Genomic DNA, 16065 nt, shown 5'->3' on the forward strand with positions numbered 1-16065 from the left:
TAATTTTTTTACTTAATTCAAAGCACATACTCTTTGTACTAATTGTTGGAAAATCATCCTAGCAATTGCCTCTGTTCCTCTCTGTATTGTTGCCTTACATTCTGATGTCATTATTGCACTTTTATCATCCACTCACTCTAATAAGATTGTGAATTATTTAAGGGCAGAGATCATGACTTGAGCTTGTGTGTTCCCTGTCATGGTGCCTAGATCAATACTCAAATGCCATCCAGTCCAAATGACTGAGATGAAAGAGGCCCACCGTTGCTGGAGACCTCTGATTTTTATTTAAGGGGCCACACTTGTTCTGTGCCTTTATGGAGGGGTGACTAGTGGCTGAGGGAATTTGAGGAAACCCAGACAGAATTCTCCTCCTAAAAGATTTTACTAAGCTGGTACCCGGGACCACCGGGAATTTGTTCAATTAAAACCTGGACACACAGCAATAACAAAGGCACTAGTCTCCTGCTAATGCCTAGGGATCAAACCACAGCCTGCAGGAACTCACCTTGGCAGTCAGGACCGGGCGCTGGGTGGACCTGGGCTAGTGCTCTTAACTCTGGGGAGAGGGAGACTTCCCGTGGCTACTGGCTAGAGGCCCTGGGCTCTGCGCCACCTACCCAAACAGGTCCATAGCGCAGGCTGGTCAGCAGAACGGCTTCTTCACCTGGGATCGCGGGGAGGCGTGGCCTGTTCTGTTCGCCCCACGATTGTTTGCAGGGAGGCCTGTTCTGTTCGCCCTGTGAGCAATCAGGGGAGGCCTGGTCTGTTATGTTTGCCCTGCGAGCGATCGCAGGAAGGCCTGTTCTGTTCGCCCTGTGATGGGCGCTGGGCTGGGGGGCGTGGACCCAGGCCGCCGCTTGGCGCCTGCACACACGCAAGCGGCCATGGGGCAGGAACATCCGCTTGGCGTCTGCGCCCACAGGCCTGGAGTGGCCAGGGGCATCCTGGGACCCTGGCTGCTCAGGGCCTATGCGTAAGCCTACAGGCTAGGAGCAGCCTGGGTCTCCAGGATGTTCCCAGGACCCAGGCCTCTTGGTGCCTGCATATGCAAATTAACCCACCATCTTTGTTGGGTTAATTTGCATACTCTCCTGATTGGCTGGTGAGTGTAGCAGAGGGATGGTCAATTTACATGTTCCTCTTTTATTATATAGGATGTATTATACAGGGTGGGGAAAAAGTAGATTTACAGTTGTGAGTTTATTCTTGTATTATTATTTATTACTAAAGTAATTGTTACCCAAACAGAACACAAGAAAACAAATAATGATGCTAAGAGCAGAAATAAGAAATTCAAGAAATAAATAAAAACTGAAATGTAAGCTGCTTGACATCAGGGATTTTTAACTCTTTTGTTCAATGATGAATCCTCAAACCCTAAGTGCCTAGTTCATCCAAGGTGCAAAATAAATATTGGATGAATGAAAGGGAAAAAAATAACAACCTCAAAGTCTACTTCTTTGAAAGGCAAAACAGATAAACTGACAATATTGACAGATGGCTATGAAGAGAACTCATTCCACATATAGTAGAAATTCTCTTTAAATTGCTATATGAATACTAGAGGCCTGGTGCATAAGATTCGTGCACTGGGGCAGGTCCCTCAACTCGGCCTGTGCCCTCTTGCAGTCCAGGACCCCTTGGGCAGTCCAGGGCCCCTCACTCCTTACCGCCCACCTGCAGTAGAGGCAGGAAAGGCTCCCACCACAGCCGATGCACTCAGCAGCCATGAGCCTGGCTTGTGGCTGAGCAGTGCTCCCCCTGTGGGAGCGCACTGACCACCAGGGGGCAGCTTCTGCATTGAGCATCTGGCTCCTGATGCTCAGTGTGTGTCATAGCAACTGATCTTTCCACCATTAGGTTGATTATGCTTTTACTAGAGGCCTGGTGCACACTGGGGTTGGGGGTGTCCATCAGCTGGGCCTCTTGCAATCCAGGACCCCTTAGGGGAAATCGAGCCTGCCTGTCTGATCGCCCCTAATTGCTCGCCTGCCTGCCTGACTGCCTCTAACTGCTCGCCTGCCTGCCTAATCGTCCCTAATTGCCTCTGCACCGGCCCCTGCTATGGCGGCTTCGTCCAGAAGGACGTACGGAAGGTCGTTCGGCTGTCCGGTCTAATTAGCATATTATGCTTTTATTATTATAGATTGTATAAGATATTAATATTATAAATCAATTTTGTCTCTATATTTTATAGCAGACAAAACATGTAATTTCTTAGAAATATAATTTAGTATGAAGAAGTAGACAACCATCTACCAGTAAATGTCCAGGTAACTATGATAAAGGCCAGCAGATTCTAGATGATTTTATTGGCAACCTTCACCAAAAAATCAAGTAACAAATCATTCCAATTTCAGAAAAATATACTTTAGAAAATGGAAAATAAGAGAAGGCTTCAATTTTATAGGGCTAACTTTGTGTCCAGTTATTTTCATATTATTTAAAACATAGTAAAATATACATAAAATTTACTGTTCTATCCATTTTTAAGTGTACAGTTCTATGGCAGTAAGTATACTCAAACTGTGCTACAATCACCACTATCCATCCATAAGACTATTTTTCATCTTGCAAAATTAAAACTCTGTACCCATTAAACAATAATTCCCCATTCTCCCTTTCCTATAGCTCCCAGGAGCTACCATTCTACTTTCAGGCTGTGAATCTGACTACCCTAGGTACCACATATAGAATCATACAATATCTGTCCCCTTGTTACTGGCTTATTCACTTGGCATAATGCTCTCTAAGTTCATCCATGTTGTAGCATGTGTCAGAACTTCCTTCCTTAAGGTTGAATAATATTCCACTGTATATACATATCACATTTTGTGAACAATTGGATTATCTATTGCAAATAGTGCTACTATGAACATAGTTTCAACTCCCTACTTTGAATTCTTTTGGGTATATTTCCAAAAGTGGAATTGCTGGATCATATGGTAATTTATGTTTAAATTTTTGAAGAATTGCTATAGTGGCTGTTCCATTTAACATTCCTATCAACAGTACTCAAGAGTAGACTCATTGTCTACTTCTGATGCCAAGACTCTTATAGCTTGATAAAACTAAAACTTTCTCTTACCAAGACATTCAGGTGGCTAATGTTTTATTTAGGATTATGTACAGCCAAAACCGGTTTGGCTCAGTGGATAGAGCGTCGGCCTGCGGACTGAGGGGTCCCGGGTTTGATTCCGGTCAAGGGCATGTACCTGGGTTGCGGGCACATCCCCAGTGGGGAATGTGCAGGAGGCGGCTGATCGATGTTTCTCTCTCATCGATGTTTCTAGCTCTCTATCTCTCTCCCTTCCTCTCTGTAAAAAAAAAATCAATAAAATATATTTTAAAAAAATAATATATTAAAAAAAAGGATTATGTACAAATGTAAAACTGACTAGCCCATATTAGAAATCTGAATAATCTAAATGCAAAGACAAAATTTACACATCATGATCAAATAGTTTATCCCAAAAATACAGGATTTTTAAAATTTATAAAACATATTCATGTAATCCAACTTAACACCTTGCTGACTAGCTATTTCAAGACAGAACTCACCCATGCACCCAGCTACTTTTCCATACTTGAATATTAAATGAAAGTATCTAAATAAACTCAAATGTACTTTATTTTGTCATACCTTACATTTCTATTACTATATGTCAAAATTAATAAATTGCATATATTTTTATATTTCATTCTTTTAAATATTTTTTTAGTGTGATATATCGTATAACATGTATCTACATGCAATGGTACTAAACAAGTTTTACATACATATCGTATTTTACTATTCTTTCCAGGAACATACTTTACACATCCTAGTGGAGTATTTTTACCACTGAATACTGTTTTTTTGTAAAACATGATTTTTTAATTTTCCTGATAATCCGAAGGGTGAATCTTTATTTGAAAACAGTCTAGAGTGCTCTTTTAAAACTCTACATTGCTTTCAGACCCTAAAATTACTTACATTAATGTAAGTGGAAACACAAGTTAACTTGTGACGTGTCAGCAAGGTATTAATAAAGAGAGAAAACCAATGATCATTACAACAGACAGAAGACATAATTCAGCATCCATTCATTATTTTCTTAAAAAGCAAATAACGCCCTAACTGGTTTGGCTCAGTGGATAGAGCATCGGCCTGCGGACTGAAGGGTCCCAGGTTCGATTCTGGTCAAGGGCATATACCTTGGTTGTGGGCAAATCCCCATTAGGGGGTGTGCAGGAGGCAGCTGATTGAGGTTTCTCTCTCTTTGATGTTTCTAATTCTCTATCCCTCTTCCTTCCACTATGTAAAAAAATCAATAAAATATATATATATATATATAAAAAAGCAAATAAAAATTTGGTTTATTTCTAATCCTTTCACTGCATTTTTTGTTGTTTTCTTTTTCATGTTTTGCCAGAAAATATAATGCAATGCTAACAGAAGGTACAACAACAGGCAACCTTTTTTGGTTCCTGACTTTCAAGGAAAGGTTTCTAATAATTCACCATTTAATAATGTTTATTTACAGTTTTTAGTCAATAATCTTTATTAGCTTAAGGATATGTACTTCTATTCCCAATTTACCAAGAGTATTTTTTATTTGTTTGTTGTTCTAACATTCTATACTTCATTGTTTCTACACTGAAAACCCAAGAGAATAAACAAATTCATATTATCAGAACAGGAGAATTCAGCAAGTTTACAGATATAAAATTACTGTATTAAAATCAATAATGGCCAATGTCCAAATCACAGTTTCTAAATAAAACTCTTCAATAAAAGAAACCAAGGCTCCTTGGATAAATGTCTGATTCTAGGGCTGGGATAAGAAAAAGGTAAGATGAGCTTTAAGCTTCTTATAGTATTAGACAGTAAAGAAGTACTTTTTTTTAAAAAAAGGATAGGTTAAATCAAAGGCACACAGAAGTAAGCCTAACACAGTTCTCAATGGCCAAAGCTCAAATAATTTAAACAACAAAAATAAATAATATTGTATTTTACCCAAAGTATAAAATAAACATACATGAGTACTTATTAATGTAAATAAATGAGTGAATAAATAAATGAACAGATAAACAAATAAATAACCCCAAAGAGACACTTCTTTCTTACAAAATAATTCTAAGTAATATATGTAGATTCTCCCTACGACCCTCATGAAATGAAGCCTAATTCCTGTCCCTTTCCACCTTTAGGGTTGGGCTATACTTTGTGCTTCATTTCCAAAGGTAGAACAGAATAAAGAGAAAAATAGTAACTTTACATTGGAGAAACCTAGCAAACATTACCTTAACCAAGGGAGGAAGGTTTAGCATCATCAGTGATGTTATGCAGTAATCACATACCCCTGACATAATATGATGAAAAGGGCATTCCAACTCTGATGGAAAATATCAGATTGAGGGACATTCTACAGGATACCTGGCCAGGGCTCCTTAAGAATGTCAAGGTCATGAAAAATAAGGAGACTGTCATAGATCAGAGGAGAATGGGAAGATGTGATAACTAAATACAATGGGGTAACCCTGGATTGGGTATATTTATGGAAAAACTGGTAAAATCCATACAAAGTCTGGGGTTTAGTTACTGGTAATGGAGCAATGTCAGTTTCTTAGTTTTGATAAATATAACATTATAATGTAACTAGAGGCCCGGTGCACGAATTCGTGCACAGGTGGGATTCCTCGGCCTGGCTGGTGATCGGGGCCCATTGGGGCCCATCTCACCTAAGTCTCAATCAGATTTGATCGAGCAGACCAGCCAGGGGGAGGTTGGCTGTGGGAGCACGCTGACCACCAGGGGGCAGCTCCTGCATTGAGCATCTGCTCCCTGGTGGACAGTGCACATCATAGTGACTGGTTATAAAGTTCGCTTAGGCTTTTATATATATAGAAATGTTAACAAGAGGAGAAACTAGATGAGAAATGAACAGGAGCTCTCTTCTTTGTGATTTTTCTGTAAATCTTCTTGTTATTCCAAAATTAAGTTTATTGTAAAAAATCAATCATGTCCTTATAGCTTAGTAATAATTAGAAAACGCAATTTCAAAAAAGTCTAACAAAAGACATGCAAAATATTTACAGAAAAATGTTAAACTGATAGATATGAAAGACCTAATAATTAAAAAGAAATACCATAGCAGCATAGGAAGACTAAACATTTCAAAGATGCCATTTAATTTTTAAATTAATGTATAAACTAAATACAATACTAAACTCATTGGATGTTGATAAAAACATTCTTTATCAAAAAAACGTTAGAACAGTGGGATTGTTTTATATTTTTGCAGGTCTCTTTTAATATCTATTTTGGTAGAATACAGAGGGATTCTCATATCTGCTTTTGCCTTCAATTTGTTTTCATAAGACATACTATATAGCCTCTAGAAACCTCCTTTATAAACCCTGAGAGACTGACAGTGATAAAAGCAAAAATATTTTAGTATTATTATAAAAATGATTTTGACCCTAAAGACCCATTAAGAGTCCTGAAGCCATCCTTCGGTAACCAATGTTTTGGTGGTTATCTCAAGCCCTCATACTATTCGTTATTTACATTTTATATAAAAATTTTCAAACATAGAGAAAAATTTAAAGAATTTTTATAAATAAATAACCATATGGTCACTACCTAGATTCTACAACAAATATTTTACTATGCTACTTTTTATCACATATCTATCCATCCCTCTCTCTATCTATCCATAAATAAATCCTTTTTTCTATTAATTTTTTACAAAGTAGGTTGCAGTTATCAGTATACTTCCCCCAAATTACTTCACCATGTATATCATTACTTAGAATTTAATTTTTCTAAAAAAATTCTCTTTTCTTTTGAGGTAAAATTTACATATATTGAAATGCACAAAATTTAACTATATAATTTGGTGAATCAGGTATTAGTACAACCCAAACTTCTCTTGAGAATCAGAACATGACTCAAACCCCAGAAAGTTCCTTCATAGGTGTCCCAGTAAATCCCTTGCCCCTCTCTAACCCTCCAGAAGCAATCACTGTTCTGATTTTTTCTACCAAAATTATCTTTCCTTTTCCAGAACCAGTTATACAAATGGACTCACACAATACATACTTTTTAAATAAAGCAAGGCTTCTATTACTCAATATAGTGTAATTTAGACCATCTATATTATTTTTTTAAAAAGCATTTAAAATAATTTTACCTACCATGAAAATGACTATTAAGATGAGACAGATGCCCACTATGATAAGGAAGGGAATTAGGTAGTATTCCAGAGGAAGACTAAATTCTGGAACTAAGATAATGTGGCCCCTGGAAGAAAAGAGAATACATGATAAATATTAACAGTTGCCAAATTATGATATTAATCAAAACCAAGGAAGATATTTTTTTAAGCATTTGGATATTACAATTAAATTCACTTGGACACATCTCATTTTCTAATGTATAATTTCCAATAACTTAAGGGATGATTTTTCCATTTTTCACACATTTGGTCAAAATAATGTCAATATAATTAAAAGAAGCTTTTAGACTGTATAGGGGAAATCAGCCAATCAATACTTACTGTTCTCCATCCTGAAAACATGTTATATACTGAATTTAGAAACCTAGCAAAAGTATGAGTATTTTACATGCAAAATCAACATTAAAATAATGGCAATATCTGAGGTAGTATGTCAAGCACAAACTCCCACTTCAAACAAATCAATGTCCTATGGAGAAATTCTGAAGCCATCAATGGTGAAAATACACTCCCTCCTCCCTCTATGCTTTTGTGAACTTGTTACACCAGAGGCAAATGATACAGTCCTGTTCTCTACATTATCTGTGAGGTATGGAGTGGAAAACTGGTAAAGGAATTCAAAGGAGTTTTAGCTTCCTCTCTGTTCTCCATCTTCTCCACTGCTTAACTGGGGGAAAAAAAAACACAACTTCGTGAATATGTATGTTGTCAGGGGAAGGGTGGAGAATGCACATACCTTATATGCTCTATTCCCCCTTGTTATGAATATGTACTTACTGTAATAATTACTACTATAAAAATTAGTAGGTACTCATGAAACGAAACTGTGATCAGAGTTGGCATACTATTTGTGTTGCGTGAGCAAATTTTACACAACACCAAAATCCTGCATTAGAAAATATCCTCAGTCTATTGTACTCCCGTGCTATTGTAACATGGTGCCAGAAACACTACTTTGTTACCCACTGCTGGGTGATTTTTATAGGTAGTGAGGCCAGATACTTCATAAATCAAGGATTAAATGCAAAACAAAAATTCTCAATTTGATAAAAGAAAATAAAAATAGATTGACTTTTCCCCCCATACAGAGATGCTTAGGACACCATAATACTTAAGAAAAATAACATGAAAGCAAATTATTTCTATTCTAAATCAATTTTTAAGTCTTTAAACTATTATTTTTATACTCACATCCAAGACACTCTATCAAGCTTCACCAGAAACAAAAACAAACAGAAGAGATGATATCAGAAATTTCGCCCCAATAACTTAAATATTCTCCAAAAACTACTAAGACTGCTAGAATAAAAACAGCTTTTTATTTCAATAATTTTCCAACAGAATACGGATGACAAAATAATGACATGCATTTTTTATGTCTTTACATAAAAAACTGACATGACTGATGGATCAGAAGTGTAAGAAAGAGACAAGCAGGGACTGAGCTGCTCTATTTGATACCATCTCTTTCGCATTGAGGTCAGCTCTGTAAGTAATGTCCTTGTTCTTGGCATAAGCCTTCTGGAACCAACCAAGCCAGAGCTGAGATGTGGTGACAGCAGTGCCACTTTTAGGTACAAGAGCCTGTCCATGAGGTGATGATTCTGGGCACACCTCCCTACTCTCATCCCCACCAACCTGCTAAAAATTAACACCATTAGGCTTTAGAAGCCAGACTACTGCATATCCTAAATTCAGCCCATCACAGCATCTAAATATATCAGCAATAGCAAAGCTTACATTCTTATATTCTGTTATTTCTTCTTTAATAAAAATAATTACAGCCTGTATTAGATAAACACTGTCCTATGAGACAAGTCCCAGAGTTGCTCAGAAATGAATGGAACTGCTAGGTGACAAGAAGTAAGCTAAATGAACAAAGCAGGAAGACCCAGTGAACAAGAAATTCAGAAACTATATTGGAAAGTTCCTGTGTGTGTAACCACAGAAACAGAAAGATTCTAGAATTTTCTAGTGTTAAGATTCATAGGTCTGTGTTCTAAATCTAATGTTCTATAACATGTCCTATTAATGCTTGCCTGTTATATCTCAAAACATTTTAGTTTACTATCAAGATATACTGTAAGAAGGAGATTTAAAATGGCAGTGAAGTAAGTGGAAGCTACACTGACACACTCCCAGGATCAAATTGGAATTACAACTAAAATAAAAACATCCTGAAAAATCAACTGAAGACTAGCTGGAGAGAATATTGATAACCAAGGACATAAAGCGGAGATCACATAGAGATTTGTAGGAAGGACGGAGGTGCAAACAGGCGGCCAGGCTCCCACAGACAGCAATTAAAGTTCAGGAGAGATATCTCAGCTGTGGGGGTTCCCACTGAGAACTTTGGGATGTAATCCCCAAGCACAGGCCCCCAGGAGAGAGTGCCAGAACTGAGAAAGGGGCCCACATAACTCTGGCTGTGAAAAGCAGCAGGGTTGTTGCCTGCCAGGGAGAGATGGCTGGAATGCAGGCACCCTCTTAAAGGGCCAGTGCACAAAATTCCATGTGCAGCCATTCACCTTTGGCTCTGGCAAAGGAAGGGCAGAATGGACTGGAGCTGTGTGAGCAGAAGCCAGGGTTGGGGCTCTGGAATTAGAGCTCAAAAGACAGACACCCTGGTTTCCTATGCTGAGACATTCCCTCATACTGTAAAGATCATCTTTCTTAGAAAGACATTTGCTATACAGGTGATTTTTTTGCCTAGGAGGAAGACCACTGGCCCACCCTATTGGAAAACGAATTCCCCCACAGTGTGGAGTTTATAAGGCCCATTAAGAGACAAAAAATAACAGTTAGCCTCCAGGCAGAAGCAACTGCCCCACCCTATTGGAAAAACTCACCACACCTGTGGATGAGAGTGCTTCAAGGCTACTCAAGATAGAATCCAATCAGTCTACAGACAGTGGCAGTCTCTGGAGGCTTTGATTCCTTGCCTGACCTAATTAGTCATAAAGAGCGTTAGATACTGCACTGCACTAAAGATTGAGAGGTGTAGAAGATCTACCTGATACATAGTCACAAACCCAAACAGGCAGCCAAAATGAGGAAACAACAACAAAAAAATAACCCCTTAATGAAAGAACAAAAGAATTCTCCAGAAAAAGAGATAACATGGAGATAAGAAATTTATCTGATATAGAGTTCAGAATAATAATGGTAAAGATGCTCAACAGCATGAGAAAAGATATAGTAACTATGAAAAAAGAATAGTCAGAAATAAAGGATGAAATAGCACTAATAAGAAACACATTGGAGAGAATACACAGCAGATTAGAGGAAACTGAGAATCAGATCAGTGAGTTAAAAGAGTAGAAAAAAATAACTCAATCAGAGAACCAAAAAGAAAAAACAATTAAAAAAAGGAGGACAGCTTAAGGGAAACATAACAATATTCACATATTAGATGTGCAAAAAGAGGCAGAAAAGGAAAAATGGATAGAGAACTTGTTTGAAGAAATAATGGTAGAAAATTTCCCTAACCCCATGAAAAAAAAAAAGTCACACAAGTTCAGGAGGCACAGAGAACCCCAAGCAAGAAGAACCCAAAAAGGCCCACAGTCAGACACATCATAATTAAAATGCCAAAAGTTAAAGACAAAGAGATAATCTTAAAGGCAGCAAGAGAAAAGCAAACTGTTACCTACAAAGGAGCTCCCCTAAAGCTGACAACTGACTTCTCATCAGAAACTCTACAGGTCAGAAAGGAATGGCATGAAGTACTCAAGGTAATAGAAAGCAAGGATCTGAAACCAAGATTACTATATCCAACAAGGCTCTCATTCAGAATAGATGGTGAAATAAAGAGCTTCTCAGAAAACAAAACAAAACAAAAAGGCTAAAGGAGTACATCACCAGGAAGCCAGCATTACAAGGGATGGCTATAAGGAAAAGAAGAAACAAAGAGAGAAACCTAGGCATACAGAATTAAAATGGCAGTATATAAATATCAACATAAACTGATTAACAAAAACAGATCCAGAGACAGAGAAGCATCAATCAGACTGTCAAATCTCAGAGGGAAGGTGGGGTGAGGGGAAGAGATCAACCAAAGAACTTGTATGCATGTATATAAGCCTAACCAATGGACATAGACACGAGGGGGGTGAGGGCATGAGTGGCGGGGTGGGGGAGCCACGGGTGGATAAGAACACATATGTAATACCTTAATCAATAAGGGTAGCTAAATGAATACAAAAACATGACCCAACTATATGTGCCAGAAGCCTGTCCGTCCTTGCTGCTTGACACAGTTGCTGCAGGAAAAAAACATCTGCACAGCATATGTTTCAAGGGACCTGGCGTATATGACATACTGTTCTTAATATGTTTGCTCTCCTTAGCGCTATGTGTTTTAACCAAGGTCACCTCCCCGAGAAAGGTTGTTTCCCCAGGTAGGGGTTTTTCCCTGAAGTTAGGGAGGGGATAAAACCCCTTAACTAAGTGCCAGGAGGGTAGTTAATCACTTTAACTACAAACAATTATGTTTAAGCTACATAAACTTTACACCCTGGAATGGAGATAAGAAACGACCTAACCTTTGCAATAGAAACTGACAGGATTAAAATCAACTGGTATAAATACAGATGTAACAAGACAATAAACACCAGAACTTGGCTGGAGATCCTGGCTACAGATCCTGGCTAGGCTGCTGATCAACTGAATGCTGTCTCTGTGTCATTCCTTCTTCGCTGACTCCATCCACACCTTTGGGGACCCCTGGACCTATTGGGGTTGGACCTCAGCATATATGCTGTCTACAAGAGACCCACCTCACAACTAAAGACTCATAAAGGATGAGAGTGAAAGACATGGAAAAAAAAATTCTATGCAAATGGAAAAGAAAGAGAAGCTGGAATAGCAATACTCATATCCAACAAAAAAGACTTCAAAACGGACAACAAAAATCACTATATAATACTAAGGGGATTGATCCAACAAGAGGATATAACCCTGGTAAAATATATGCACCCAATATAGGAGCACCTAAATATATAAAAAAAATTCTAGAGGTTTTTAAGTGAGAGATCAACAATAGTGTCAGAGTAGGGGACTTTAACACCCTGCTGACTTCACTGGAAAGATCTTCCAGACAAAATATTAACAAGGAAACAGTGACTCTAAAGGACAGATGGATTTAACAGACATTTATAGAACATTTCACCCCAAAGCTACAGAATATACATTCTTCTCAAGTACACAAAGATCATTCACAAAGATAGAAGACATGTTAGGAACCAAAGAACTTGCAAGTTCAAGAAACTGAAATCATGCTAAGCATCTTCTTAGTAACAGTGGAATAAAATTAGAAATCAATTACAGTAAAAACACCCCCAAAACATTCAAACATATGGAGGCAAAATATAATGTTATCATACAATGAATGGGTTACCAATGACATAAAGAAAGAAATCAAAACCTTGCTGGAAACCAATGAAAATGAACACACAACAACTTAAAATCTCTGGGACCCAGCAAACCTACCTCAAAAAGAAAAACACAAGAAAAATTAACATCAAACTATTTAACCCTAAAACTTAAAGAATTAGAAAGAGAACAAAAAAAAAAGCCCAAAGTAAGTAGAAGGAAGGATATAATAAAGACTAGAGCATAAATAAATGACAGAGACTAAAAATAATCCTATCTAATAAAAGAGGAACATGCAAATTGACCATAACCCCAACACCCTTCCCATTGGCTAACCAGCAGGATATGCAAATTAACTGCCAACCAAGATGGCGGCTGGCAGCCACACAGCTGAAGCGAACAGGAGGCTTGCTTTCTCCAGTGACAGAGGAAGCCAATGTTCCCGGCCTGCCGCTGCCGGCCTCTGAGCTGCACTCTAAGCAACTATGTTGCAATTATAGAAGCTAAACAAGCTCCAGAGACCTGCTTTCAGCCAGCTTCGACCTCAGAGCTAAGAGCTGCTGTAATGGCAACAGAGTTTCAAATATAAAAGCCAAACAGACCCAGAAACCTGCTTTCAGCCCTCAGAGCTGGAGCTGGCTCTCAGCTCCAGTGACATCTATAGAAGGTAAATAAATCCCAGAATAAAAAAAAAGAATAAAAGGAGAGGCTGGGAGCTTAAGTTGCCCTCCAGCCTGAAAACAGCTCTCAAGCCCTCACCCAGACTGGCCAGGCACCCCAGTGGGGACCCCCACCCTGAAGGGGGAGTAACCAGCTGCAAACAGACTTCAGCCTTCAGGCCAGGCACCCAAGCGGGACCCACACCCTGATTTGGGACACTTTCAGGGCAAACCAGCCGGCCCCCACCTGTGCACCAGGCCTCTATCCTATACTACAGGCATGGTGGGACAGCACGAGCTGCCATCGGCCCCATGTGCAGCCCTGGGCAGCGGGGCATAAGCCCCGCCCCCATCCGGGACCCTGTGTGCCACCTGTCACCTTTGCTCACCAAGAAACAAAGAAAACTCAAATAAACAAAATGAGATATGAAAGAGATGAATAACAACTGACCCCACAGACATACAAAGGATTATAAAAAAAAATGCTATGAACAACTATATTCTAACAAACTGGACAGCCTACATGAAATGGATATATTCCTATAAAAATACAATCTTCCAAAACTCAACCAGGAAGAATAAAAAAAAAACCCACCTGAGTAGACCCATAACTACTGATGAAATTGAAGCAGTAATTTAAAAACTTCCAGCAACAAAAGCCCTGGTCTGAAAGGCTTCACAGGGAAGTTTTACCAAACAGTCAAAGAAGAACTAACACCTATCCTCCTCAAAGTACTCCAAAAAATTCAAGAGGAAGGAATACTTCCAAGCTCTTTTTATGAGGCCAGCATTACACTATTTCCAAAACCAAATAAACTATATCCCTTATGAACATAGATGCTAAAATCCTCAACAAAATATTAGCGAATCGGATCCAGCAATACATTAAAAACATCATACACCATGATCAAGTGGGATTTATTCCAGGGATGAAAGGCTGGTACAATATTTGCAAACCAATCGATAGACATGATACATCACATAAATTGCAAGACAAAAATCACATGATCATATCAATAGACACAGAAAAAGCATTTGACAAAATCCAGCACCATTTTTGATAAAAATTTTCAGCAAAGTGGAATAGAGGGAGCATATCTCAACATGATAAAGGGCATATATGACAAACTGACAGCCAACATCATACTGAAAGAACAAAAACTAATACCTCTTCTCCGAAGAACAGGAAGAAGACACAGAGATGTCCACTTCCCCCACTCTTGTTCAACATAGTACTGGAAGTCCTAGCTACAACGACCAGACAAGAAGAAATAAAGGGCATCCAAATTGGAAAGGAGGAAGTACAAGTCTCATTATTCACAGATGACATGATATTGTACATAGAAAACCCTAAAAACTCCACCAAAAAACTACTAGATTAAATTTGGCAAAGCAGCAGGATACAAAATTAATATTCAAAAATAGGTGGAATTTTTATACAACAATAATGAGCTATCAGAAAGATAAATTAAGATCCCATGCCAATTACTATTGTAACAAACAAACAAACAAATAAATAAATAAATACTGTATAAAAGACCTGTACTCCGAAAACCACAGAACATTGAAAAAAGATAAGAGAAAGATATAACTAAGTGGAAGAATATACCATGATCATGGATTGGTAGAAATCAACATCATTAAAATGTCCATACTACCCAAGACAATCTACAGACTCAATGCAATCCCTATTAAAATACCAACAGCATATTTCACAGATCTAGAGCAAATATTCCAAAAATTTATATGGAACTGTAAGGCCTTGTCTAGAGTACGCTGGATATCCAAGGCCACTCAGAGAATGGGAATCTTAAAGTATTCAAGGCTAAGATAGTATATACAGGTGCAACGACACAGTAATCTCAAGTTACACTGTGCAAACGTGCCCTTCTTTAACCCAAATGATTGATGTCACCATTTGGCAGAAAGCCTCTTTTGTCTAAGTAGCACTAAAGTATGTTATTGATACTGCTATAGTGAGTTAGCTTAGATGTGCCTACAATGAGAGGCCGTAGGTCCAGAGGCAGTGCACGACTGCTCAGATAATGGCTGTAGGTACAGAGGCTACTGCTATGTAGAAAAGATGTATTGTTAACTAGCTGGTGTATGGCTGCCTACTGTATGGGACTTTACTTTCAAGAACTGCTTTGTCTAATAGCTCCTTGTTGAAGAACTGCTTTGTCTAATAGCTACATGGCCACTAGCTTCTACAATTAAGACTCTCTTATCTACTCACAACTTCTCATGGCTTCTTCATTTACCACCCGGCATTCAAGGAGGTCCAGCCCTGGCAGAGAGGCTTGGACCCAACAATTGGCATAGTAGGACAGGATCAGGAGCTGTGCTTCCAACAATGGCACAGCGAGCGGAGAATATAGGAGGAAATGATACAGCAAGCAGGGTTCAAGAAGGAAAGTGCTCTAACAATGGAACCAAAAAAGACACTGAATAGCTGCAGTAATCTTAAGAAAGAACAAAGTTGGAGGAATCACAATACCAGATATCAAGCTACATTACAAAGCCACTGTAATCAAAACAGTCTACAGGCACAAGAAGAGGCATATAGATCAATGGAATAGAAGACCCCAGAAATCGATCCAAGCTATTACACTCAATTAATATTTGACAAAGGAGGCAAGAACATATAATGGAGTCAAGACAGTCCCTTCAATAAATGGTGTTGGGAAAACTGGGCAGATAGATGTAAGAAAATGAAACTAGGCCAATAACTTACACCATACACAAGAAAAAACCAGCCCTAACCAGTTTGGCTCAGTGGATAGAGCGGCAGCCTGCGGACTCGGGAA

The 16065-nt window shown here is 38.5% G+C and overlaps 1 protein-coding gene across 4 annotated transcripts in view; it reads right to left on the reverse strand.

The window, feature by feature from the left end:
* RNF13 (ring finger protein 13) overlaps positions 1-16065 on the reverse strand; it is a 200087-nt gene that overhangs the window by 52701 nt on the left and 131321 nt on the right. For all 4 annotated transcript variants that reach the window (XM_015560888.1, XM_015560887.1, XM_006759084.2 and 1 more), the window contains one exon: positions 7186-7291. In XM_015560888.1, coding sequence (XP_015416374.1) covers positions 7186-7291 — 106 coding nt within the window. The remainder of the gene's footprint in view (positions 1-7185; positions 7292-16065) is intronic.

The sequence above is a fragment of the Myotis davidii genome, unplaced genomic scaffold (genome assembly GCF_000327345.1).
Source record: "Myotis davidii unplaced genomic scaffold, ASM32734v1 scaffold676, whole genome shotgun sequence".
NCBI lineage: Eukaryota > Metazoa > Chordata > Mammalia > Chiroptera > Vespertilionidae > Myotis > Myotis davidii.